General features: G+C 40.7%; 1 protein-coding gene across 10 annotated transcripts in view; it reads right to left on the bottom strand.

Annotated features, from left to right (window-relative positions):
- LOC140717105 (ankyrin repeat and SAM domain-containing protein 1A-like) overlaps positions 1 to 25,193 on the bottom strand; it is a 460,793-nt gene that overhangs the window by 126,034 nt on the left and 309,566 nt on the right. For 5 of the 10 annotated variants that reach the window (XM_073030322.1, XM_073030323.1, XM_073030327.1 and 2 more), the window contains 4 exons: positions 13,371 to 13,433; positions 13,070 to 13,123; positions 12,655 to 12,727; positions 8,621 to 8,727 (listed from right to left, as the gene is read on the bottom strand). In XM_073030322.1, coding sequence (XP_072886423.1) covers positions 8,621 to 8,727; positions 12,655 to 12,727; positions 13,070 to 13,123; positions 13,371 to 13,433 — 297 coding nt within the window. The remainder of the gene's footprint in view (positions 1 to 8,620; positions 8,728 to 12,654; positions 12,728 to 13,069; positions 13,124 to 13,370; positions 13,434 to 25,193) is intronic. The other 5 variants (XM_073030324.1, XM_073030330.1, XM_073030328.1 and 2 more) reach the window with 3 other exon arrangements.

The following is a 25,193-nucleotide window of genomic DNA, read 5'->3' as shown; positions in this document are numbered from 1 at the left end:
TGAAGGCCAACACACCATACACTTTCAACAACCTTATTAAATAGCGTGGCAACTTTTCAGGATCTTTTTACATGGATCCTAAGATCCCTCTACACTGCTGAGGATCATGCCGTTATCCCTTTATTCTGCCTTCAAATTGGACCTTCCAAAGTGAAATAATTCACACTTCTGGGTTGAGCTCCATATGCAACATTTTAGCTCAGTTTTAAATCCTGTCCACGTCCGATTGTAACCTATGTGAACCTTCTATACACTCTCCACAACTCTACCAACTTACATGTCATCTGCAAACTTACTAACCCACATAGCATGTCTAACTTTTCTTGCAACACAAAACTAAATTGAAAAATGAACCAAGGCATCTATGGAAAATGCCTGACAGATTAAGATTTCAGAGAGGGTGATGAATGAGGGAATAACTTTACTTCTTCAGGTAGGAAGAGAATGCAGATTGTTTCCATATTACAGCAGGATTCTTTTCCAGCGAAATGTTACTTTGCAAGTTTGAAATGTAGCCACACAGAGCTGCCTATACAAAATTCCTAGCAAATAGCAAATGGAAAATCCATATGCACTGGTCTCCCAAGTAATACACAAGTCAGGTGCTCGTCACCTGTGAAAAAACATGAAAAGTACTTCTAAAATGATTCAAATGAGAGGTAAAACCAGATTTAGTATCACTGCCATATGTGGTGAGAGAGCGAGAGAGACACAGAAAAGTACAGCACAGAAACAGGCTTTTAGCCCATCTAGTCTGTGCCAAATCATTTAAACTGCCTACTCCCATCGACCTGCATACCTCTACCTTCCATGAACCTATACAAACTCCTCTTAAGGGTTGAAATTGAGCTCACATGGAGGTGGAGCTTAGGAGGGTTAATGGTGCCTAATGGTGACTCCTCTGCTTGTATCTTCAGAAACAGTTCTATTTCCATCTTTAATATCTCTATTTTTCCCTTTCATGGTACTTCTGAAAACCCTGACCTGGAGTTACACTCTGATCACGGTTCTTTGTGGGAATGGGACCCGCTCTCGGGGTTTCACAACTGCCGTTGTTCGGCATGCCCGGATCGTCATTGGAGGCCTAGGATCTCAGACTCTGGAGATGGGAGGATCAAAGGTCGGTGTCACGGCGGGAGATCCGTGTGTCGTTGGGGGAGTTGGAAGATATATGGCTATGTGCCCAGAGACCTGAGATCTTTGGGCACAGAGCTTGAAACAAAAAGCGACGCAACGTATTTTAACATTGTAAACCAGCGAGTTGTTATGCCTCCGCTTTCGCTGTGAACCACAGACACCTCTTTCTCCCTTATTGGAGAGAGAGACAGAACCTGTGGTATGTTGAATACTGGGTGAACAAGTAGTCTTTGGGGTATCTGCAAGTCTGTGTCTTTGCTCATGTTTGAGTGCTCAGTGGCAGGTGCCAATGCTTTTTCCCTGCCCGGGGGGGGGGAATTGTTGCTTGCTACCACTTATGCGTTGGAGGGAGGGGGAGACTTTGGGGTTTTATAGTTTAACTGTCATTCATTCTTTGGGGCACTCCTCTGTTTCTGAGGACAGTTGCAAAGAAAAAGTATTTCAGGATGTATATTGTATACATTTCTCTGACATTAAATGTACCTTTGAAACATGCATCACTTGTGCCAGCAGGTCATCTCACACTCTCACGACCCTCTGGTAACTTACTTGAAAAACTCGGCAAGATTGCTTAGAGGTGACCTACCATGTACGAAGCCATGCAGACTATCCTTAATCAGTTTATTTCTATCCAAACACTTATATATTTGGTTCCATAGAATACCTTCCAATAACTTTCTCACTGGCCTACAATTTTATAGTTTATGTTTAGAGGCTTTCTTAAACAGAAAATTGGGTATCCTCCAGTCCTCTGGTACCTCTCCTGCCACAAAGGATGTTTTAAATATCTCTGCTATGGCCCCGGCAATTTCTGCACTTGCCTCTAACAGGGTCTGAGGGAACAAATCAGGCCCTATGGATTTATCCACCCTAATTTGCCTCAGGACAGTAAACACTTCCTCCTCTAACCTGTTTTTGGGTCCATGAAGTTGATATCACTTTGCTGCACTTCTACATATTCTGTGTGTGTCCGTCTCCTAAGTAAATACAGATGCAAAAAAATAATTTAAGATCTCCCCCATCTCTTTTGGCTTCACACGTGGATTCCTATTCTGATCTTCCAGAGGACTAATTTTGTCTCCTGCAATCCTTTTGCTCTTAACATATCTGTAGAATCCCTTAGGATTCGCCTTCACCATGTCCACTGGGGCAACTTCATCCCTTCTTTTAGCCTCCTGATTTCTTTCTTCAGAGTTCTCTTGCATTCCTCATACTCCATAGCCATCTCATTTGTTCCTTCCTGCTCTGCACCATTATTTTTCTTAAACAAGGCCTTAATATCACTTGAAAACCAAGGTTCCTTACACTTGTTATTTTTTAACTTTTATTCTGATAAGCAAATGCAAGCTTTGTACTCTCAAAATTTCATCTTTAAAGGCTCCCACTTACCAAATACACTATTGCCAGAAAACAGCCTGTCCCAATCCACACTTGCCACTTTCTTTCTGATACCATCAAAATTGGCCTTTCTCCAATTTAGAATCTCAACCCACAGACCAGATTTCTTTCTTCTCATATTTACTTTGAAACTAATGTCATTATGATCAATAGATGCAAACTGTTCCCCTACACAATCATCTGTTACCTTCCCTGCCTCATTCCCTAATAGTAGATCAGGTATTGCACATTCTTTTGTTGGGACTTCTACGTACTAATTAAGGAAACTTCCCTGAACATACGAGGGGTGATTGATATGTTCGTGGCCTAAGGTAGGAGGAGATGAGTTATACAGCTCTCGTTACATGCACATGCAGGTCAACTCTTTGAGTGATTATGCAGAAAGTTTGAAGTTAATAACTCATCTCCTTCTACCTTAGGCCACAAACTTATCAATCACCGCGATGAGTTACTAACTGATGAGTTATTAACTTCAAACTTTCTGCATAATCACATTAGAGTTGAACTGCATGTGCATGTAATGAGAGTTGTATAACTCATCTCCTTCTACCTTAGGCCACGAACTTATTAATCACCCCATGCTGTGGACACTTCCTGACGAAGGATCTTGGCCCGAAACGTCGACTATACTTCTTCTTATAGATGCTGCCTGGCCTGCTGCTTTCCACCAGCATTTTGTGTGTGTTGCTTGAATTTCCAGCATCTACAGATTTCCTCGTGTTTGCACCATTATACTTAAAACAGGCACATGTACACAGTGGAGCTCAAATCTTGAACTCAGCTGTAACTCACGCACTGGAGTCTCAGACTGTGTGAAAACACAAACCACCTTCCAAATCTTGCTCGAAATCCATCTGGAACAAATTGGCTCTCCCATGGGAGTATTGGTCCTTCCTCCTTGAAGCCATTCATCTGCACAAAGCACCTTGTGTAACAGGGACAGCATCCTCCACCATCTTCCCGTCTGTCTTCTCCCAGCTCCCCACAACAAAGACCTCTCCCCCCAGTGGTCTCTCCCAATTCTACCATTCTGACTGGCTGACACCACACTCCCAAGGTGAAATACAAAGCCTCTTATCTGAGCTCAAACCCAAACAAGCTGAAAGCAGAACAAACCTATGTCAAGGATGCTGTTCATCAACAAAAGCTCAGCATTTAATACCATCATTCCCACAACCCTTTCTATTTAAATCCATGACACCTCACATGCTCTTGATCTTTTCAGGGATTTCAGGTTCCCTGTCCCCTATCATTGTATTTTTATTATGGATATCCAGTCCCTATACACCTCCATCCCCCACCAGGAAGACCGGAAGCTCTCCGTTTCTTTCTGGACACCAGACCTAACCTGTTCCCCTCCACCACTACTCTCCTCCGCCTAGCGGAACTTGACCTCATCCTACGTAATTTCTCCTTTGGCTCCTCCTACTTCCTTCAGACAAGAATGGGGTAGCCACGGGCAGTCGCAGTTGTCCCAGCTATGCCTGCCTGTTTGTCAGCTATGTGGAGCAGTCTATGTTCCAAGCCTACGCTGGTGACTGTCCCACACTTTTGCTATGCTACATCGATGACTGCATTGGTGCTGCTTCCTGCACCCATACTGAACCTGTTGATTCAATCTACTTTGCCTCCAACTTCCACCCTGCCCTCAAATTCACATGGTCCATTTCCGGCACTTCCCTTTCTCGGTCTCACTGTCTCTATCTCTGGAAACAGCTTATTCACCAATGTCTATTATAAACCAACAAACTCTCACAGCTACCTGGACTATACCTCATCCCACCTTACCACTTGTAAAACCGCCATCCCCCTTCTCTCAATTCCTCTGTCGCAGCCGCATTTTCTTTCGAGATTAAACTTTTCATTTTAGAACGAAGGAGATATCCTTTTTCAAATAAAGGGGCTTCCCTTCCTGCACCAACAACACTGCTCTCAGCCGCATCTCTTCCATTTCACGCACATCTACTCTTGCCCCATCCTCCTGCCACCCTACCAAGGATAGGGTTCCTCTTGTCCTTACCTACCACCCCACCAGCCTCTGCATCCAGCACATAATTCTCTGAAACTTCTGCCACCTCCAACTGGATCCTACCACCAAGCACATCTCTCCCTCCCCCCCACTTTCTGCGTTCTGCAGGGATCACTCCCTACATGATTCCCTTGTCCATTTGTCCCACCCCACTGACCTCCCACCTGGCACTTACCCCCGCAAATGGTACAAGTGCTACACCTGTCCCCGCACGTCCTCGCTCGTTACCATTCAGAGCCCCAAACAGTCCTTCCAGGTGTGGCGACATTTCACCTGTGAGTCTGTTGGGGACATGTATACTGTGTTTGGTGCTTCCCGGAGATTGGTCATGACTAGACTGAACTCCTGCCTCAGCAAGGACCTGCACCCATTGCAATTTGCCTATCGCCACAATAGGTTAACTGCAGATGCAAAATCAGTGGCTCTCCATGTGGCTTTAGACGACCTGGACAACACAAATACCAATATCAAGATGCTGTTCATCGAATGTAGCTCAGCATTTACCATCATTTCCACAATCCTGATTGAGAAGTTGCAGAACTTGGGTCTCTGTACCTCCCTCTGCTATTGGATCCTCGACTTCCTAACTGGAAGACTACAATCTGTGCGGATTGGTGATAACATCTCCTCCTCGCTGACGATAACACTGGCGCAACTCAGGGGTGTGTGTTTAGCCCACTGCTCAACTCTCTATACACCCATAACTGTGTGGCTAGGCATAGCTCAACTACCATCTATAAATTTTCTGATGATACAGCCATTGCTGGTAGAATCTCAAATGGAGATGAGAGGGTGTACAGAAGTAAGATATACCAACTAGTGAAGTGGTGTCACAGCAATAACCTTGCAGACGAAAGAACTGACTGTGGACTTCAGGAAGGGTAAGACAAAGGAACACATAACAATCCTCTTAGAGGGATCAGAAGTGGAGAGAGTAAGCAGTTTCAAGTTATTCGGTGCTAAGATCTCTGAGGATCTAACCTGGTCCCAAAATATCAATGTAGTTATAAAGAATGCAAGACAGCAACTATACTTCATTAGAAGTTTGAAGAGATTTAATATGTCAACAATACACTCAAAAACTTCCCTAGCTGCACCATGGAGAGCATTCTGACAGGTTGCATCACTGTCTGGTATTGGGGAGGGGGGGGGGGGGGGGGCTATTGCACAGGACCGAAAGAAGCTTCAGAAGTTTGTAAATCTAATCAGCTCCATCTTGGGTACTAGCCTACAAAGTACCCAGGACATCTTCAAAGAGCAGTGTCTCAGAAAGGCAGCGTTCATTATTAAGGACCTCCAGCATCCAGGGCATGCCCTTTTCTCACTGTTACCATTAGGTAGAAGGTACAGAAGCTTGAAGGTACAAACTCAGCCATTCAGGAACAGCTCCTTCCCCTCTGCTATCCTACTCCTAAATGGACATTCAACCCGTGAACACTACCTCACTTTTTTAATACTGTATATTATTTTTGATTTTTGCATGATTTTTAATCTATTCCATATACTCGTACTGTAATTGATTTACTTATTTTATTTATTGTTATTATTTTTCTTCTTCTACATTATGTATTGCATGAACTGCTGCTGCTATGTTAACAAATTTCACGACACATGCTGGTGATAATAAACTTGATTCTGAATTCAGACATCACTTACAGAACTGCTAAAATGAAATACCTACAGCATAGCAGTAAAAATCTTAACCAGGGCATTACATGTTTCTTTCAACAGTCTGATCTCTCTACAAATTTGTTCTTCTAAATTCCTTGGACTGTTGAGTGGTCTGCAATATACACTCATTAATATGGACATACCTGTCTTATTTCTCAGTTCTACCCATAACACCTCACTAGATGAGTTCTCCAGTCTGTCCTGACTAAGCAATGCTGTGCATTTTCCCTGCATGGTAATGCTACCCCTCCCTTAATCCCTCCTACTATTGCGTTTAAAACAACAAAACCTGGAATACTGAGCTGCCAGTCCTCCCCTCCTGCAACCAAGTCTCATTAATGGCTACATCACAATTTCAGACTTTGAGCTCACTCGTCTTTCCTACAATACTTTTTGCATTGAACTATACACAGCTCAGGACACTAGTTGCACCTTTTGATTACGAGCTTGTTATCACTCTCTAGAACGTCTGTCATCTTGAAAAGGATTCTACCACCAAACACATTGTTAACTCCCCGCCACCCCCGCCAACTGCTTTCCTCAGGGATCGCTCTGATTCCCTTGCCTGTTTGCCCGTCCAGGCACTAATCCCTGCAAACAGAACAAGTGTGACACCTGCTCATTCACCTCCTCCCCCACCACCATTTGGGGCCCCAAACAGTCCTTCCCAGGTGAGTCAACATTATCGAGGTCATCAACTGTATCCAGTGTTCCCGGTGCAACAACTTCTACACATCAATGAAACCCAATGTAGATTGAGGGACCATTTTGTTGAGCACCTTCATTGCAGCCACAACAGTGAGGAATTCCTGGTGGCCAACCATCTTAATTCCACTCTCCATTCCCATACGTCAGTCCATGGTCTCCTTTAATGACATAACGAAGCCACTCTCAGGTTGGAGGGCCAACAACTCATCTTCTGTCTGGATAGCCTCCAATCTGACAGAACAAACACTGATTTCTCCAACATGGTAATTTCTCCCCCCACTTCTCATTTTCCATTCTGGCTCCCCTCTTATCCTTTCTCTTCTCTTCACCTGCCTTTCAGCTCCCTCTGGCTCCCCTCTTCCTCCCCTTTTTCCCATGGTCCACTCTCCTCTCTGATATGATTCCTTCTTCTTTAGCCCTTAATACCTCCCAGCTTCTTCACTTACCCCTCCTCTCGATTCAACTACTTTAATAAAGCTTTAAAATGAATATTTGTTGGTACAAGAATCACTGCAACTTCATTTCCAATAAAGGCTTCCTGTGCACAATACTCCACACTGAGGCTTGTGCTCAAACCACCATTAGCTCATGTGTGGTGATCCATTACTGCCAGTAGTAAAGCAGTTAAAATAAAGGGCCAGGCAGAACTTCACACCTCATAGATGCCCCTCCACCTCCTATCAGATGTATTATTCAACAAGAGACTTTTACAAAATGGATAACCAAATGGTACGTAACTGTCACATAACATGAAGCACGTGAGGAAGTATGTGTATTACATTACTTAGAACAACATCTTGGCTGAATATTCGCACTCCACAATAACACTCCCTCTGCATGGGTTTAAAGTGACAACTGGGTATCCAATGAAAAATAATGCAACTCTATTCCAAGTTTTTGCTGATTATTAATAAAAAGAGAAAACAGCTGTCTATAGTGGAATATGGATTCTTATACACTGATTAACAACAATTTAAATTTTTATTAGGAGAGAATCAGATTGCTCATTTGCAAATAAAACTCGAAGGCTTGATACATTTCTCCAAGATATGATGCTATTTCTAATTGCATTTTTTAGAATTAAGTAGAAACAATGCTGATTTTTAAGGAACAGTTACACATAAAATAATTATTTATTTAGCTTCATTACTTCCTCCCCCTTTTGGAAACTTCAATACACATGTTCAAGATAACATCCACAATTCAAATCATCTAAAACTAGAGTGTAATGCATACAATTGTTTTTTTTAAATTACTTAAAGCATGTTATAATATACTTTCAAAAAAGTAAGAGATTGAGCAGTGAGTGTGAAGCTAAAACAAGTCAAATCTGTCTGTTCATTGGTTTAACACAGAAAGCAGCAATCTTCACATCCAGTTTACCAAGAATTGCTCATTTGTAACTATTTCTTCTGTAATCCATTGAAATTAGAAAGTGACGAAAGATGCAAAGTATTCGATTTTTCCACTGCTGTATAATTAGAGTTACTGTCATAGTTTTTAATGTCTTTTTTTGCAATATGGTGCATATATTACTGTACTCAACAAACAGATTGGACTGTGAAATTAACGAATTAACCTGAATTTGATGAATATCCTGGCTACCGGTTTAATATATAACAGCAATGTACAACACAAGCCTGAATTGAATAATAACTCAGAGGTATTTGTACTCACCATAAAGTGCACATCATCAAATCCATTCAGTACCAGCTTGCTTTCATACTGTGTCATTCCAATGGACTCAAGCCATTGCCCAACACTCTGCTCCAATATCCGTGAACCTGTTGAGAGATTGATCGGCAAACGCTTCAGCAAGGAAAACCCATTGAGGCGATAACAATGGCACTCCGATGAGGAGATGTGGCACTGCCACATCATGGTTCCCTGCAACGTCCTGGGCAACTGATCCAAACAAATATCTGATCAGTCCTCAGCAATTTCACAAAATCCAGAGAATGCTACTAAATCCTGTAGGGTTCCTAAACAGATTTCAGACATATGAATTTGTCAGCCTTGGCCACGATTTTAATTAATCCACAGCAATAGTCAAATACATATCCAGATCAATTGTCAAATATATCAGACTTTCTGGTATCGCCATTACTAAACTTGTTTGAATCAAATGTGGCATTCAGCACGAAGAAGCTGCTGCTTCTGCATTCAAGTCAGGTCAAGCGGCTGCATGCTGCCTCCAATCTGATATTGTTAATAATACAGCTGGGATGTGAGCCTCAAACTCGTATTAATGATCTGCTTCTGGTGCTGCAGCAGTGTTCACTGTTTGCCAGCTGAGCTCCTCGCTTGATCCCTTCACACTATTATCTCACTGCCTCACTATCTTCTCCCCTCCCCCTCTGAACTCCTAACGCAAAACACTGGTTAGAATACACAATCAACCATTCAATATCCTCAGCAACTTGCAACTTACAGTCAGAGCAATTAGACAACTTCATATGGAATGGAAGCAAAGAAGAGAAAACACTGCAGTAAAAACATGCATTACAGCCAAGGATATTAGTCTAGGTAGTTGGGAGTGTCCTGTGTAGTTATCAGCAAGAGGCAAAAGGTCTTGTTTTAGAAAACTAAAACTGTACCATTAATTTTTCTGAAAATCTGCCTTCCAAACCCTACCTTACAATCAATAGGATAATGTCCACAGCCAATTGATGAGACTGTGTATGATGGTGTTTGCAAAGGAAATAACTCAGGAATGCAAAATTTAGAAATCAAACTGTGTTGAAAGGCATACTTTTGATTAAAAAAAAACTATTAAATGTAGGTAAAGGAAAGAAGGAAGAAAGAAAGGGGGAATAGGAAGAAGCCAATGAAAAGTGAAAAGACAATGAAAGGAGAGTCCAGAAGGAAGACAGAATTGGAGAGTTAACATTTTGATTTTCAGAATATGCATGATTATTTCATCTATAAATATGCATAATATAAAAAATCAAAACATTACTTTGACATGCAAGTTTTATCCTTTCGCTGCAAGAATGCCTATAGGTGAGAGAACACTGCTGATGCCCTCCAGCAATTGTGATGAAATGATGAATGAGAGCACAGTGGAGATGCCTGTTCTATTTCTCCTCTCCTCTAGAGGGAGGCATCAGGGTGAGATGGAAATATGCTTTGAAAAATTACATCTCTCAGACAAAACTCCAGGTCTTCATGAAATCTTGCAGTGCACTTGCCAGTCTGTTTTTCAGACTCTCCTGTCTGAGGTGCTGATGGTAGACATCTTAGTCTCTATCATGCTTTCATATATAAATGATAAAATGACAAGACTGATCCTGTATTCCACAACTCTACAGTGCAGGCCACTACAAACAGAATCCTGACTAGACATGATTTCAAGCGTTTGACACTTAAGACAACATATTCAATATCCACCTTAGTAGCTACACAGGTCTCATGTATCTTCTACCAATGATCAAAAAAGGAGTATGCATTCATTTACCATGTTTTTTTAAATAATAGCTTTACTTATTTGTCACATGCACATCGAAACACAGTGAAACATGTTGTTTTGCATCAAATCAAATCAGTGTTGCTTCTACAGCATATATATCTTAGTCTCTCTGCTTTATCTGAGCTCTCAACTATAAGCACCCCAACCTGTCCAGTCTGAGCAAGCCAGGTACAGACTTTTATTTTCTTTGCTAGATTCCACACAACAGTGTGCGATAAGCATATAGTGTTGTCCAGTATTGAATGTGTTTCAGTTTGCACCACAAGGATGGTCACTAATATGCACAAATATGCCCTGAATTTCCTTTTAATGCAGTCAAAATATTTTCAGACTGCAACATGCAGAAACTTTGCAAAATGCCCTGCAGAAAGTTCTCTCACAAAAGTTTGGTTAAATTTATAATCCTTTCTTCCCAGAAAATATTATATAATAGATCTGACAGAGTTCAACACTCATTTAGTGTTATACCATCTGTAAAGTTTTGCATAGTGAATATCTTTAATAGAATTATACAGCACAGAAACAAGCTCTTTGGTCCAACTCATCCAAACTGACCAAGGTGCCTTCCTGAGCAAGCCCCTTTTTCTTGTTTTGTACCCTGCCTATCCATGTACCTATCTAAATGTATTTTAAGCATTGTAGTTATATCTGCCTTTACCACTTCCCCAAAGGCTCATTCCAAATATCCATCATACTCAGTGTAAAAAAGTTCGAAAATTCCGCAACTCTACAGTCTATTCCACTACGAATAGAATCTTGATGAGACATGATTTCAAGTTCTCCACACTTATTCAATATCCACCCTATTAGCTACAAAACTTGTCCCTCAGGTTCCCTTCACTTTAAACCCATTCTCCCTAGTATTAGACTCCCCTACCTTAGGGTGGCAGAGTTCATATAGGTCTCCACCAAAGAAGTTGCAAGGTGCTGTGCCTGCTTACCCCCGCCCCCCACTCCACCCCCGATCACGGTCACGTGAAGAATCAGTGCGTAGGGGAGGGTTTCATATTTCAGGGTCACTGGGATATCTTCTGGGGAAGGTATGACTTGCACAAAAAGGATGGGTTACACAGGTGGGGTGGATAGTTGTATGAGCTGGTGCATCTCACAAGTCCTGGTTATGTGACCACTGATGCCAGGCAGACAATCTCTTGCATGTATTGATAATGGCTGGGGTCATCATCATGTAAAGACACTGCCCAGAAGAAGGCAATGGCAAACCACTTCTGTGGAAAAAATTGCCAAGAATGATCACAGTCAGATCGTCCATGTCATACGACACGGCACATAATGAACAAATGAACCTGACGAAGGGTCTCGGCCCAAAACGTCAACAGTGCTTCTCCTTATAGATGCTGCCTGGCCTGCTGTGTTCCACCAGCATTTTGTGTGTGTTGAATGAACCTTATTAATGCTCATGATTCCATGCACCTCTAAAAAGACACTCTTCAAGCCTCCTAGCCTAATAGGAAGATATGCTTCATAAACTGCAGTACTTAATGTTTTATTCATTGGAATCTAATCCTTTCAGCATTTTTGTTGAACTGTTTCCAGAGATGATACATTGGAACTGCAACCGAAGTCAGACGTACAGGATACAAGCACCCATTCTCCGTCTACTTGTTTTCTAAGTACACCTCAGTCACCACTGTCCATCCAGCAAATGTAAAATCTTCAGCAGAGGCTGCAAGGCTTTTTTTCTGGCTTTATGGATTTTTTTTCCTTTCCACTCCCAAATAGCCACACAAAATTCCACTGTTAATTTTTCCAAATTCCCAAACTTTTAAATTCAATTCCAAACTGAATACACTTCATGCTCATTAATTTCAAAATGAGCCAAAGATAAATTAAAAAAGACTAATATGATTCATTTAGCACTTCCTGGGCACATGTTACAATGGCAACTTAAATTCTACTTGTGCAGAAATGATTTCAGACTTTGAAGCTTCTGTTTAACATAAATGCACACATTAAAATGAAATAATAATTGTACTGCACTACCACTTTACTACAAAACATACAAGAACATTTTTGTAGCTAGCAAGTTTTTAAAAACTATGTAATTTTAAATAGTTTCTTTACAAGTCTAATCTCTCGTACAAAACTAAAAGGAATGATCTTCATTAACCTCAAAGCATAATTATTGTTTTCCTATATGCAAATCAATTCAAGTTTAAACACAGTTCGATATGAATTGACTAATTCAACCAAATTATTAATATACATTGTACACAGAAATTACCTGAAACACTGTGCCATTCTTTTCTGAAGTCACTGTCAATCCCTGCACCAATGGAAGTCATTATCTTTTCAATCTGGGAAAAAAGACAATAAGCATTTTAAGATGATTATTTTGACATTGATACATTTCTGTCAACCTGATACTTCCATTTAAAGGATAAAATCAGCAAGCACAAGCCACTTTAAGCAAGTCACAACACTACCTAAAAGCCCAGTTCAGTTTATAGGATCTGTTGCAAAAGGCCACCTTTTGTAAAGTAAAACGTGAACATGCACATCCACTAATAAAAAAAGTAGAAAGAAGCAGACCAATCCAGAAGCGAGTGTTAATTAGTATTAAAAGGTTCCCAGACTACAGAAGAGCTAAAGTTTCTCACACCATTCTAGAATCCATTCCACACAAAGAAAAATCTTACACTGTACAAAGACTTAGTTCTGCGAAGATTAGGTATTGGATACAGTGGCTTCTGCTGTGGGAGATGAAATAAACGCACGGTAAACAGGAACCAAGAGGACTTGTCAAATTACAAATTTAATCTTGACATAATACTCAAATGCATGTTATGCAGAATGCACAAATAAGCTGCAAAATACAATAAAAACGCACTCTTTGCAAGGTCAAATAATATCAAGCTGCTAAATTCAAAGATGCGTTAGCAAGTACAAGACTGTGCAAAGGACATTTGCATATATAGCAGATTTCACAAAATCAGTTACCTCGCAATATGTTTCAATTTGTTGTTTTGCATGCATTAGCAACTGGGGAACTGCAACGCTTTCCTAAATATGACAGTTTACAATTATTAATTAATTTTTTGATTGTTTTAGTAGTATTGACATCAAACAAAATACCATGTAAGCAAGACTGCTAAAACATAACAAAATACGGACAGTTACAACAATGGCATTTAATTTATTAAACCTTGAGCTCTCACCAGAAAATCAATCCATTATCTGGCTTCATGGTGAGGGTGCAGGGAAAAAGGGGAACAACAGAAGTAACTATAAAAGATTAAGAGCAGCACCAAGATGATAACTGTCATTGCATTGTTAATAAGTTACCAGAATTCCTTCCCCTCCAGTACAAATATCAGATTAAAGCTGTATGGAAAAGATAATGTAAAAATTTTTACAAATATTCTTACTCAATAAATGATTGATGTGCTATTTTGTGTTATCAATGGTCTAATGCTATATTACAAAATATTTTTAACTGTTGTTAGTAGAATGACAATTTTAATGAAATGCAACCTTCTAGGTTTTGGAAAGTAACAAGCTCAGACAGGGAACTTTATTCTACAGAGGCTGTGCTGGTGCATTAATAGGTGTCTGAAGACCACTACCTCAAAACTAGTTCAAAACTCAGCCTACTGTGCAGAAGTCATACCTACCTCCTAACTGCTCTAAGAATTCCGATAAGCCAGATCTCGTGCTAAAGACACTGGGGAGAAGGGGTGGGGGGGGAGGGATAAGATTTGTCTTTAAAAGTCTCTAAACACACTGAAAGGGTAAGTACTTATGTTCTTTCCATGCTATTATCCCCGGTACTGATAACTCTAAATTACAGTTTTCTCTCTGGGCGGACCATGTCGTCCATGTGTCCAATATCAGGTGGATACTTTACACCAAGCTCTAGCACTGGAAGAGATAACCAGATGAACAAGGGAAAAGGTTGAAGAAAGTTCTCTAAGTCTGTTTGAATAAACACAGCATCCCCAAAGGCTTCTGGAAATCCCTGGTTCATGAGTATTCAAAATGAACAAGGAGCACTCTGGATGATATCGAGCATTTCAAGGACATACATTACACAGAAGATTAAAATAAACGACAGTCAAGTATGGCATCACATCACAAGCTATTCTCTCGCCCATCCAATCATGCACCCTGTCCCACTTATGCTAGGGTTTACGGGTCTGAAACTGGGCTCATCAATAACCTCAGGAGCAGAGTGAAAGCAAATCATCCTTGATTCTGAGAGGTGTGATAATGGACATGGAAAAAAAGAGGAGGGGAATTCAAAGAATAGTCGCAATTGCAACATATTGACAAAGCTCAGTCTTCATTCACAACCTTACAATACGTTTTGAGCAAATTTTGCACTGGGTAAAATGGTGGCTCTTTCCAAATTGCTTTTTTGTGTAGAAACAAATTGAATAAATTCAGAGCTTACATTATTTAAAACACTTAAATAATTGGGTATGTCTGGCACTCATTAAAAGCTGGAGATCTGACAACACATGAAAAATCTGCAAAAACTGCAGAGGCAAATTGCCATCTGTTGATATGGTCAATTTCAGAAGGATTCAAAGAAGGGATCATGTTATTGTGGTAAAATCTGCTAGTTTCTTTGATAGCATGAATCCTGCTGTGCTTCTGCAAAAACATGCAATTAAAAATGCCTATAGTTACTTTCTCATATGGTCTTTCATAACAATCTAGACCGCCTTTCAAATTAAGTACAAACTAAAGCCAAGCTGTATCCAACTACCAGCAAAATCTCCAGCATATAGCCCCAATCTTCAACTCATCCCAAAAATAAACATTTTCCTGCAGGGACCAAGGGACTTAATTATTTGACGAAGTTAGAAAAATGGCCATAAATAAGGCTTATTCTGACATTTGATCAAAATTAGTACGACAGACAGAGGCAACTACAGAGTTCCAAATTTTGATAGTCATAACACCGCAGAAGGAAGCCTTCAATTCTATCATTTTGGAATCAATATGACAAACTTACTTCAAAAGAATTGGAAAACTCCTTCAAATTCTTTAACCCCATGGGCTGAGTAGATTGTACAGCCTACTCTTGACCAAACTTTAACATAATGCTCTGACTGCAAGAGCGCTCTAATGAGTCATACTCCCCAATTATTTCACATAGCTTTGCAATTGCTTTCTCCCTCAAATATTTGTCCATCTCCTTTTGCTAATAACTGAATTTGCTTCGAACTGGTGTGACAGTACATTGCAGTTCATAATGATGATCAGACAGAATGCGCAACCCTCATATGAAATCAATTCCAGTTGCTCTGAACTATTTGAAATACTGAAGTTACTCATCCTTATCATTAAATCAAAAATCTTTTCTGCAATCTTCCTGCAGTGCAGCAACCAGAATTAGATGCAAATTCCTTGGCAAATTTATGAGGCTTAAGCCATCCAACTAGGTTATAAGTATAATTAAGCAGAATCATATAAAGAGATGTCTACAGTCATGCAACACCAAACCTATAAGAAATCAGTAATGCATTCAGCTACCCATTTAGTATTCCTACAGAGTCTACTAGGAGGCAGGTTCCATTTATTTTAGTATGCAAGTTGAAATCACCAAAACATATAAATGAAACTGCAGGATCAAATAGCTGATTCTCAAATGACCCCAACATTGAGGTTTTTAATTATTCAAAAGGCCTTTGCCAGAAACCTGAGCAATGTTTGCATGAAATGCAAATAGAAAAACAAACTGTTGCAAACCCAACCTACACCTTTCCAAAAGAATGCTCAGTTAGTAAAACCCACACGTTAGGAGTGCACCGTACATACTGCAAAATAGGTGTGATGGATAAGTGCTGGAAAACACATGTGTAGACCTGTTTTGAATTGTCCATCATCATCCACAACATGAGAGTGAGAACATCATGAGTTAAGAGCTTGCAGCATTGAGATAAGTGTGCTAGTATGGATTTCTGAATTGTTATTGTGTAGAATACAGAATGAACGGTCATTTGAAGTTTTTGGAAGAAAACTTCTCACTGAATGTTGCAAATTTTTGGAATTTTCTAACCCAAGAGGATTGTGCAGGCAAGATGATTGAAGCTATTTTAAAACAAAATATACAAAACCTTGAAAGTGTGCAGATAAGAGGATAAGAGGCAGTGAGTACATTAGATATCCTGTAATACAGCACAGGTTTAAGGGGCTAAATGGCCTGTTCCTATTTTCTAATGTCCGTATGCTATATGTGTCTTTGGAACAATCTAGTATACTGTGCTCTGCGACTGACTTTAAATTCAGGCAGTAAATTCAAAATCACAAGTTAATGCAATACTATTGTAATGATTATTCTTGAGATGTAATTAAGTAATTGGTTTTGAGAATAAGCTCAAATACAATTACTCATTATCCATGAATATGCACCACAAGTTATTTCAATTCTGTTAACAAGCTTCTCTGGTTCATTTCATACAATGATCATCATATAGTTGAGGATTGGAAATGGAAGGCTATCTTCAAGTGACCAGTCCAACCATGGTGGTTACAAAAATGTTTCCCCACTGTCTTCACAGAATATAGTGGATATTCCATTCATCTTGGTATATAAATCTACATTAGACAAACTGCAGCAATGAAAGGGCTGCCTGTGAACTTTCATCACATTCACTCCCCTACCCACTATCACTGCAACCACAGCCACTAACTTGAGTACACAGATGAAGATGCCGCTACCTGCAGGTTTAAGTGACTACTTTCTGCTGGCTAATGAAACAAAAAGAGCAACTAAATACTTCAGTTATTCACACTTTTTCTGGTAAACGATCGCTGAAAACAGTGGCCTATGGCTTCTCTGTTGAAGGTGAACCGAATCACCTGTAGGATCTGGCATTTTTGCTCTGTGGCTGGAGTCTCAATGGGGTAGGACAGCTGTAGCATGTCCAGACTGGAATTGCTGGAGTGGACTTGGAGTCACTTCGATGTAACGGAGGTGAGGAAAGATCAGAGGCTTGATCAATTTAACAGCTGAGCCGAATTAGAAAGGTCAGGGACTCACCAAATCAAGGTAGTGGAGCCCAAGCCCAAGGGCGAAGAATGACCTAAGGTTTGGATGATTCTTGAAAGATCATTTTTAATGCCTCCATGTTCTGTTTAGCCACCTCTATCAGAACCCTGGGGTGTATGTCATATGGTCCAGATGACTTATTTACCTTCAGACCTTTGTTTCCTAAGAACCTTCTCCTTAGAAATGCCAACTTCACACACTTCTACCTCCTGACACTCTCAAACTTCTGGCATACTGCTAGTGTCTCGGTTGTGTCATCCTGCCTTTAGAATACTTCGTCTTCTTTGGGTATATATTCTGTGCCTTCTAAATTGTCCCCAGAAGCTTTAGTCATTGCTGTTCTGCCACCATCCCAGCTAGTGTCCCCTTCCAATCAATTTTGGCCAGCTCCCCTCTCATGCCTCTGTAATCCCCTTTACTCCATTATAATACTGATACATTTGACTTTAGCTTCCCCTTCTCAAATTGCAGGGTGAATTCCACCATATTATGATCACTGACCCCTAAAGGTTCCTTTACCTTAAAGTCCTCTAATCAATTCTGGTTCATCACACAACACCCAATCCAGAATAGCTGACCCTCTGGTAGGCTCGACCATGGGTTGCTCTAAAAAGCCATCTTGCAGGCATTCTACAAATTCCCCCTCTGGGGATCCAGCACCAACCTGATTTTCCCCTCTCTTACTGCATCTTGAAATTCCCCCATGACTATCATAAGCATTGCCTTTTTGACATGCGTTTTCTATCTCACATTGTAATTTGTAGACCACATCTTTACTACTGTTTGGGGTCTGTCTGTTAATCCTTTACAATGACCTGGTTTTCTAACATAAAATATGGCCTGATTTTCATCTAAGTCACAATAATGTACAAACAATTTTATCTCTTCTCATCAATACTGAGTACACCATTTAAACAATCATAGTCTAGGTTCAAAAAAGTATGTGAACCTCTGAGATAATGCCTTTCACAAAAGCTATTTGGAGTCAGGGGTTCCAATCAATGCGCTGAGATTGGAGGTGTGGGTAGTAGAGGTGCCCTGCCTTATAAGACAAAGTCAGATTACTGACAGAGCGTGCTTTTCTTAAGAAAGATCTGTTTATGTGCATGTGCCTCGATCAAAACAATTTAAAGAGGACCTCAGAAGAAGACGTGTAGAAATGCATGAAGCTGGAAAAAGCTACAAAAGCATTTCTAAAGACCCGAGTGTTCATTAGTCCACAGTAAGAGCAATTGCCTACAAATAGAGGAAATTCAGTACTGTTGCTTCTCTCCCAAGGAGTGGGGATCCTGCAAAGATCACACCAAGAGCACAACGTGTAATGCTGAAATAGGTGAAAAAGAACCCAAGGGTAACAGCAAAATATCTGTAGAAATCTCTTGAACTTGCTAAAGTCTCTGTTCATGTGTGCACTATAAGAAATATACTAAACAAGAATGGTGTTCATGGAAGGACACCACAGAGGAAATCACAGCTCTCCAAAAAAATAACATTACCACACATCTCTCAAGTTTGCAAAAGACCACCTAGATGTTCCACAGCACTTTTGGGACAACGTTCTATGGTTAGATGAGACAAAAGTTGAACGTTTCGGCATAAATGCACACCGCTAAATTTGGAGGAAAAAGGGCACTACACACCACACCAAAATCTCCTCTCAACTGTGAAACATGGTAGAAGGAGCATCATAGTTTGGGGCTGCTTTGCTGCCTTCGGGCCTGGACAGCTTGAAATCATTGAGGAAACAATAAACTCAAAACTGTATATAACCATATAACTATATAACAATTACAGAACGGAAACAGGCCATCTCGGCCCTTTTAGTCCGTGCTGAACACTTACTCTCACCTAGTCCCACTGACCCGCACTCAGCCCATTACCCTCCATTCCTTTCCTGTCCATATACATATCCAATTTTACTTTAAATGACAATACCAAACCAGCCTCTACCACTTCTACTGGAAGCTCATTCCACACAGCTACCACTCTCTGTGTCAAGACATTTCACAGGAGAATGTTGGGGTAACTGTCCGTCACTTGAAGCTTAACAGAAGTGAGATGGTGCAACAAGACAATGATCCGAAACACAAGAGCAAATCAGCAACAAAATGATTTAAAAAGAAGAAAATTTGTGTCTTGGAATGGCCAAGTCAATGCCCAGACCTTAACCCAAATGAGACGCTGTGGCATGAACTAAAGAGGACTGTTCATGTAACGTATCGCAGAAATACTGATGAATTGACAGTTGTGTTTGGAAGAACAGTCTAAAATTCCTGCCGTTGTGAAGTTGACCAGCAGCTACAGGAAACATTTAGTGGAGGGTATTGTTGCTCAAGGAGGTTCTACCAGTTATTAAACACATACTTTTTCCAGCCTAGACTGTGAAGGATTAAACAATGTCTTTTCAATAAAGACATGAAAAGGCTCAATTGTTTGCCTGTTATTAGTTTAGGCAGATTGTGTTTGTTCATTGGATGAAGAACAGACCACATTTTATAAGTTATTATTGCAAAAAGAAAACAGGTAATTGCAAAGGGTTCACAAACATTTTCTTGTAATTGCAACTCTCATCAGGGTCTTTTGATCCTTGCAGTACCTTAGCTCAACCCACAATTCTACATCTTCCATTCCTATGTCACCTCTTTCTCAAGATTTGATTTCATTTTATACTAATAGTCAGGCCACCCCTTCTGCCTACCTGCCTGTCCTTTCGATACGTGTATCCTTGGACATTAAGCGCCAAACTATAATCTTCTTTCAGCCATGAGTCAGTGATGCCCACAATGTCATACATGACATCTGTACCATGCTACAGTTCATCTACCTTATTCCACATACGGCATGCATTCAAATATAACACCTTCACTCCCGTATTCACCTGTTTCGATTTTGTCCGCCGTTTACAACTCATCCTGTTGACTGCAATTTCATCCTGTCATCAGCCTTTCCTTGCCAGGAGTCTCACTACACACTGCCCGTTTATAAACCAACAACCTCCTCAGTACTCTTTCTCTGGTTCCCAACTCCTGCCAAATTAGTTTAAACCCTCCCAAACAGCTCTAGCAAACCTGCCTGTGAGGATATTGATCCCTCTCAGGTTCACATGTAACCCGCCCATTTTGTACCTCTCGCAGAAGAGATCCCAATGATTCACAAATCTGAAACCCTGGCCCCTGCACCAGTTCATCTGCTAAGTTATCCTTTACTTGCCCTCACTGGCGTGTGGCATGAGATTACTACCCTGGCTGTCTTGTTTCTCAGTTTTCTACTCACCTATCAAAGTATACATACTTGGATAATAAAGTGTACTTTGAACATTGAACATTCACAATGCTCTGTTAACATTGATTTTTTTCATAGGAAGATGAAAGGTCAAGCTTTACAGTGAATATTTTGTCATCTAGATATTAAAGGACATCCACCAACTTGCTCCCACTGCACATTGTCGTCCACCAATCAAGATATCCAACATCACTTTCCACATATCAGGAGCCATCTGTACTTAGGGTAATTCCTTTTTACATACAATTCTATCTCAAACTCGTTACGATGTGTTAGGAAACTTCAGGACAATATTGCAGCAGTTCCCTCATGACATCAGGAAACTAGATTCAATTCTACTAAATGTGATGTCAATGTAGACTTTGCATGCTGTCTATGTGGGTTTGTACCAGATGCTCCAGTGTCCTCCCACATCAAGAACATGCTTGGAGAGCCACTGTCTCATGGAGCATCTTTCAATAGGTGAAGTCTCACAAGAAGTCAGGCCCTGAAAACCTGTGCCAAACAACCAGCTAGCAAGAGTCACAGAGTCATGACAAGCACTGCAAAAGGCCCTTCAGCCCATCTAGTCCATGCCAAAACTATTTAAACTGCATACTCCCATCCGCCAGTCCTCATACCCCTGCCATCCATGTACCTATCCAAACTTCTCTTAAATGTTGACATTGAGCTCACATGCATCAGCTGTGCTGGCAGTTCATTCCACACTCTTACAACCCTCTGAGTGAAGAAGTTTCCTCTCATGTTTCCCTTAAACTTTTTACCTTTCACCCCTAACCAATGACCTCTGGTTGTAGTCCCACCAAACCTCAGTGAAAAAAGCCTGCTTGCATTTACCCTATCAATACCCTTCATAATTGTGTATAACTCTATCAAATCTTCCCTCAATCTTCTACATTCTAAGGAATACAGTTCTAACCTATTCAATCCTTCCTTATAATGCAGGTCCTCCAGATCCAGCAACACCCTTCTAAATTTATTCAGTACTCTTTCAACCTTGTTTACCTCTTTCCTGTAGGTGACCAAATCTGCACACAATACTCCAAATTAGGCTTCACCAACATCTTCTATAACTTAACATCCCATCTCCTATACTCAAAACATTGATTTATGAAGGCCAATGGGCCAAACGCGAATTGTTAGAAGCTACAGCTGAATGCACTCTCACAGTTGTAGTAGTTAAGGACACTGGAGGTCTCCCTGCCTTCCTACATTTCGCTGTCCTGCAACTCTTCTTTTTTGCCTTCTCTGAGTGAAGCCACTCTTCACTGAAGCGTTGAAGAGGTAAAGCCTCAAAATCTTCAATCTAACTCTGCCCACTCCAACAATGACTGCTGTGATGAAGACTTGCCCATGCTTTCTTTTATCTCAAATCAATCCCAAGCATCATTTAGTTACTGGTAAAAGTTCCAAAAAAAAAACTGCCACAAGTTGCTGCCTTTTATATAGGGAGAGCAAACCTGAGTGAAATCCCCTCCTCTTAAGATTCTGATCTCCTGATTGTTAAAGTTAAAGTCTATCCTGAGCCTTATAGGCTCATCAGGCCAGTGCTTATGCTGGTTTCCGTGGCGTGAAGTGACTGAGAGTACAAGACTCCCTCCCGGATAGGACGCCAGTCTATCGTGAGGTTAACCCCCCCATAATTTTGCTGGTACCCATTTTCAGCTGGGTGGACTGGAGCAGTGTGTGGTTAAGTGCCTTGCTTAAGGACACAACGCGCTGCCTTGGCTGAGGCTCAAACTCATGACCTTCAGATCACTAGTCCAACTCCTTAACCACTTGGCAATGCGCCACATGATCTCCTAATTGGTCACTGGTCAAAGCTCCAAAAAAAAAACTGCTGTAAGTTGCTGCCTTTAATACTCAAGTCAGTGAACCAGAATGAAATTCCCTCATCCCAAGCTTCTGATCTCCCAAGTGGTTGCTAGTCAAAGCGCCAAAAAAACTGCTGTGAGTTCCTGCTTTTTATACTTGGTCAGCAAAGCCAGTTGAAGTTCTGCCCTCTCAAGCTTCTCATCTCCAGAATGGTCGCCGGTCAAAATTCCAAAAAAGGAAACTATCACGAGGTGCTATTTTTGATACTCAGTCAGTGAACCCAAGTGAAATTCTGACCTCTCAAGCTTCTCAGCTCCCAACTGGTCACAGCTCCAAGTGTTCAAGGACATCTTCATTCTCTCACTGCTACAGTCAGAAGTTCAAAGTATGTATACATTATACAACTTTGAGGTTCGACTCTTACTGGCAGCCACAAAACAAAAAACCCAAAAATAACCATTAATAAAGACCAACACCCAATGTGCAGAGGGAAAAAAATTATGAATAATAAAATGAAGCACACAACATTCAGAACTTAAGTTTTATGAAAGACACAAAGCCAGGCATCACTGCAGCCAGAGCAGGCCACAGCCTCAGCTTAACAGAGTGCTGAGTACACACCGTGAGACCACAGACACGAAACCAGGCTTCACCCACTTCCAAAGGGTGACAATCATACCAGTGCCCAAGAAGAGCAGTGTGAGCTGCCTCAACAAGTATTGCCTATCTGTGTGGATCGGTAATAAACTTTTCTCGCTGACAAACAACACTGCACTCAGATTATACAATACTGTGCAAAAGTCTTAGCACATAAAAGAATTCTGTAACGCAAAGGTTTCAAAAATAATGAAATAAAAAGTTTTTAAATATCAAAAAGTTTACAATAAAGAGCAGCAAACAGTACAAAAAGCTGTTTCAAATCACATCAATATTTGGTGCAACCACCCTTTGCCTTTAAAACGGCACCAATTCTCTTCGGTACACTGTTGTTCAATTTTATAAGAAAATTGCCTGGTAGATTGTTCCAAGCACCTTTCTAAATCAGCTTCTCTTTTAGTTAATCATTTTAGCTCATTCAACTCATCATTGATCATTAGCAACTCTTTGTTATCTTTGTTTAATCATGCACTCAGCTATATACCTACAAAGTCATCAAGTTTTTATTTGAAAATGGTCTATTACTTAATATGTTACCTTATTCGACAAAATACAAACATTTTTCTGTAACACTTAATTTTTTTGAAAATGAATGTTTGGTAATCTAAAATTTGTTCTTTTCTACTAACACACTAATGCAGACAACAACAAATAATCATGAAGGATCGTCACAACTAAGGCCATACTTTCTTCATGCTGCTGCCACCATCAGGAAAAAGGTACAGGAGCCTCAGGACCCACACCACCAGGTTCAGGTACAGTTAACACCCCTTAACCATCAGGGTCTTGAACCAGAAGGGATAACTTCACTCAAGCCATCAATGAACTGTTCCCACAAACTGCGGACTCACTTTCAAGGATTCATCATCTCATGTTCTCAATATTTATTGCTTATTAATTCTTATTTTTTCTTTTGTATTTGCAGAGTCTGTGGTCTTTTGCACATAGGTTGTCTGTCTATCCTGTTGGTTGCTGACTTTTATTGACTTTAATTTGTTTCTTGGATTTATTGTGTATGCCCGCAAGAAAATGATTCACAGATTTATATATGGCGACATAGATGTACTTTAAATAATAAATTGTATTTGAACTTTGATATACCTCAACGATGCGTGCTTAACCCATTGCTCTCCTCTCTACACCCACAATTACGTGGCTAGGCACAGCTGAATCGCCATCTATAAATATGACGATGACACAACCATTGTTGGCATAATTGCAAATGGTGACAAAAAGACATACAGGAGCAAGATAGATGAGCTGGTTGAGTGTTATCACAACAACAACCTTGCACTCAACATCAGTAAGACCAAAGAATTGATTGTGGACTTCAGGAAAGGGAGTTTGAGGGAACACACATCAGTCCTCATTGCAGGAAAGAGTGAGCAGTTTCAAGTTCCTGGGTGTTATCAGGGAGATTTGGCATAGTGCTAATTACCATTGGATCAGAGACCCAGTTATACACTGGGGACATGAGTTCGAACCCCACCATGGGCAGATTGTGAATTTGAATTCTATAAAAATATCTGATGATCATGAAACCATGTTGATTGTTGTAATATCCTTTAGGGGAGGAATCCTGCCCTCCTTCCTGGTCTGGTCTTTATGTAACTGCAGACCCACAGCAATGTGGTTGACTCTTGAATGCCCTCTGAAATGGCCCAGCAAGTTGCATCCAACTGCTAAAAAGAAAATAATAGGGAGTGAACCTGGACTGATAACCTGGTATCGACCTAGGCACTGTAAACAACAATTGCAAAACCAGCCCTCTCAACCCTGCAAAGTCCTCCTTACTAACATCAGTACTTCTCCATGTGGAGCAGCACTTGGAGGAGGCATCGAGGGTGGCAAGGGCACAGAATGCATGCTGGGTGGGGGACCTCAATGTCCATCACCAAGAGTGGCTGGTCGGGTCCAACTGGACACAGCTACTAGACTGGAACTACAGCAAGTGGTGAGGGTGCCAACAAGAGGGAATACACACTTGACCCCATTCTCACCAACCTGCC

The sequence above is a fragment of the Hemitrygon akajei genome, chromosome 27, assembly GCF_048418815.1.
Source record: "Hemitrygon akajei chromosome 27, sHemAka1.3, whole genome shotgun sequence".
NCBI lineage: Eukaryota > Metazoa > Chordata > Chondrichthyes > Myliobatiformes > Dasyatidae > Hemitrygon > Hemitrygon akajei.
The sequence above is the reverse complement of the archived record's forward strand: the minus strand, read 5'-3'. Positions and strand labels throughout refer to the sequence as shown.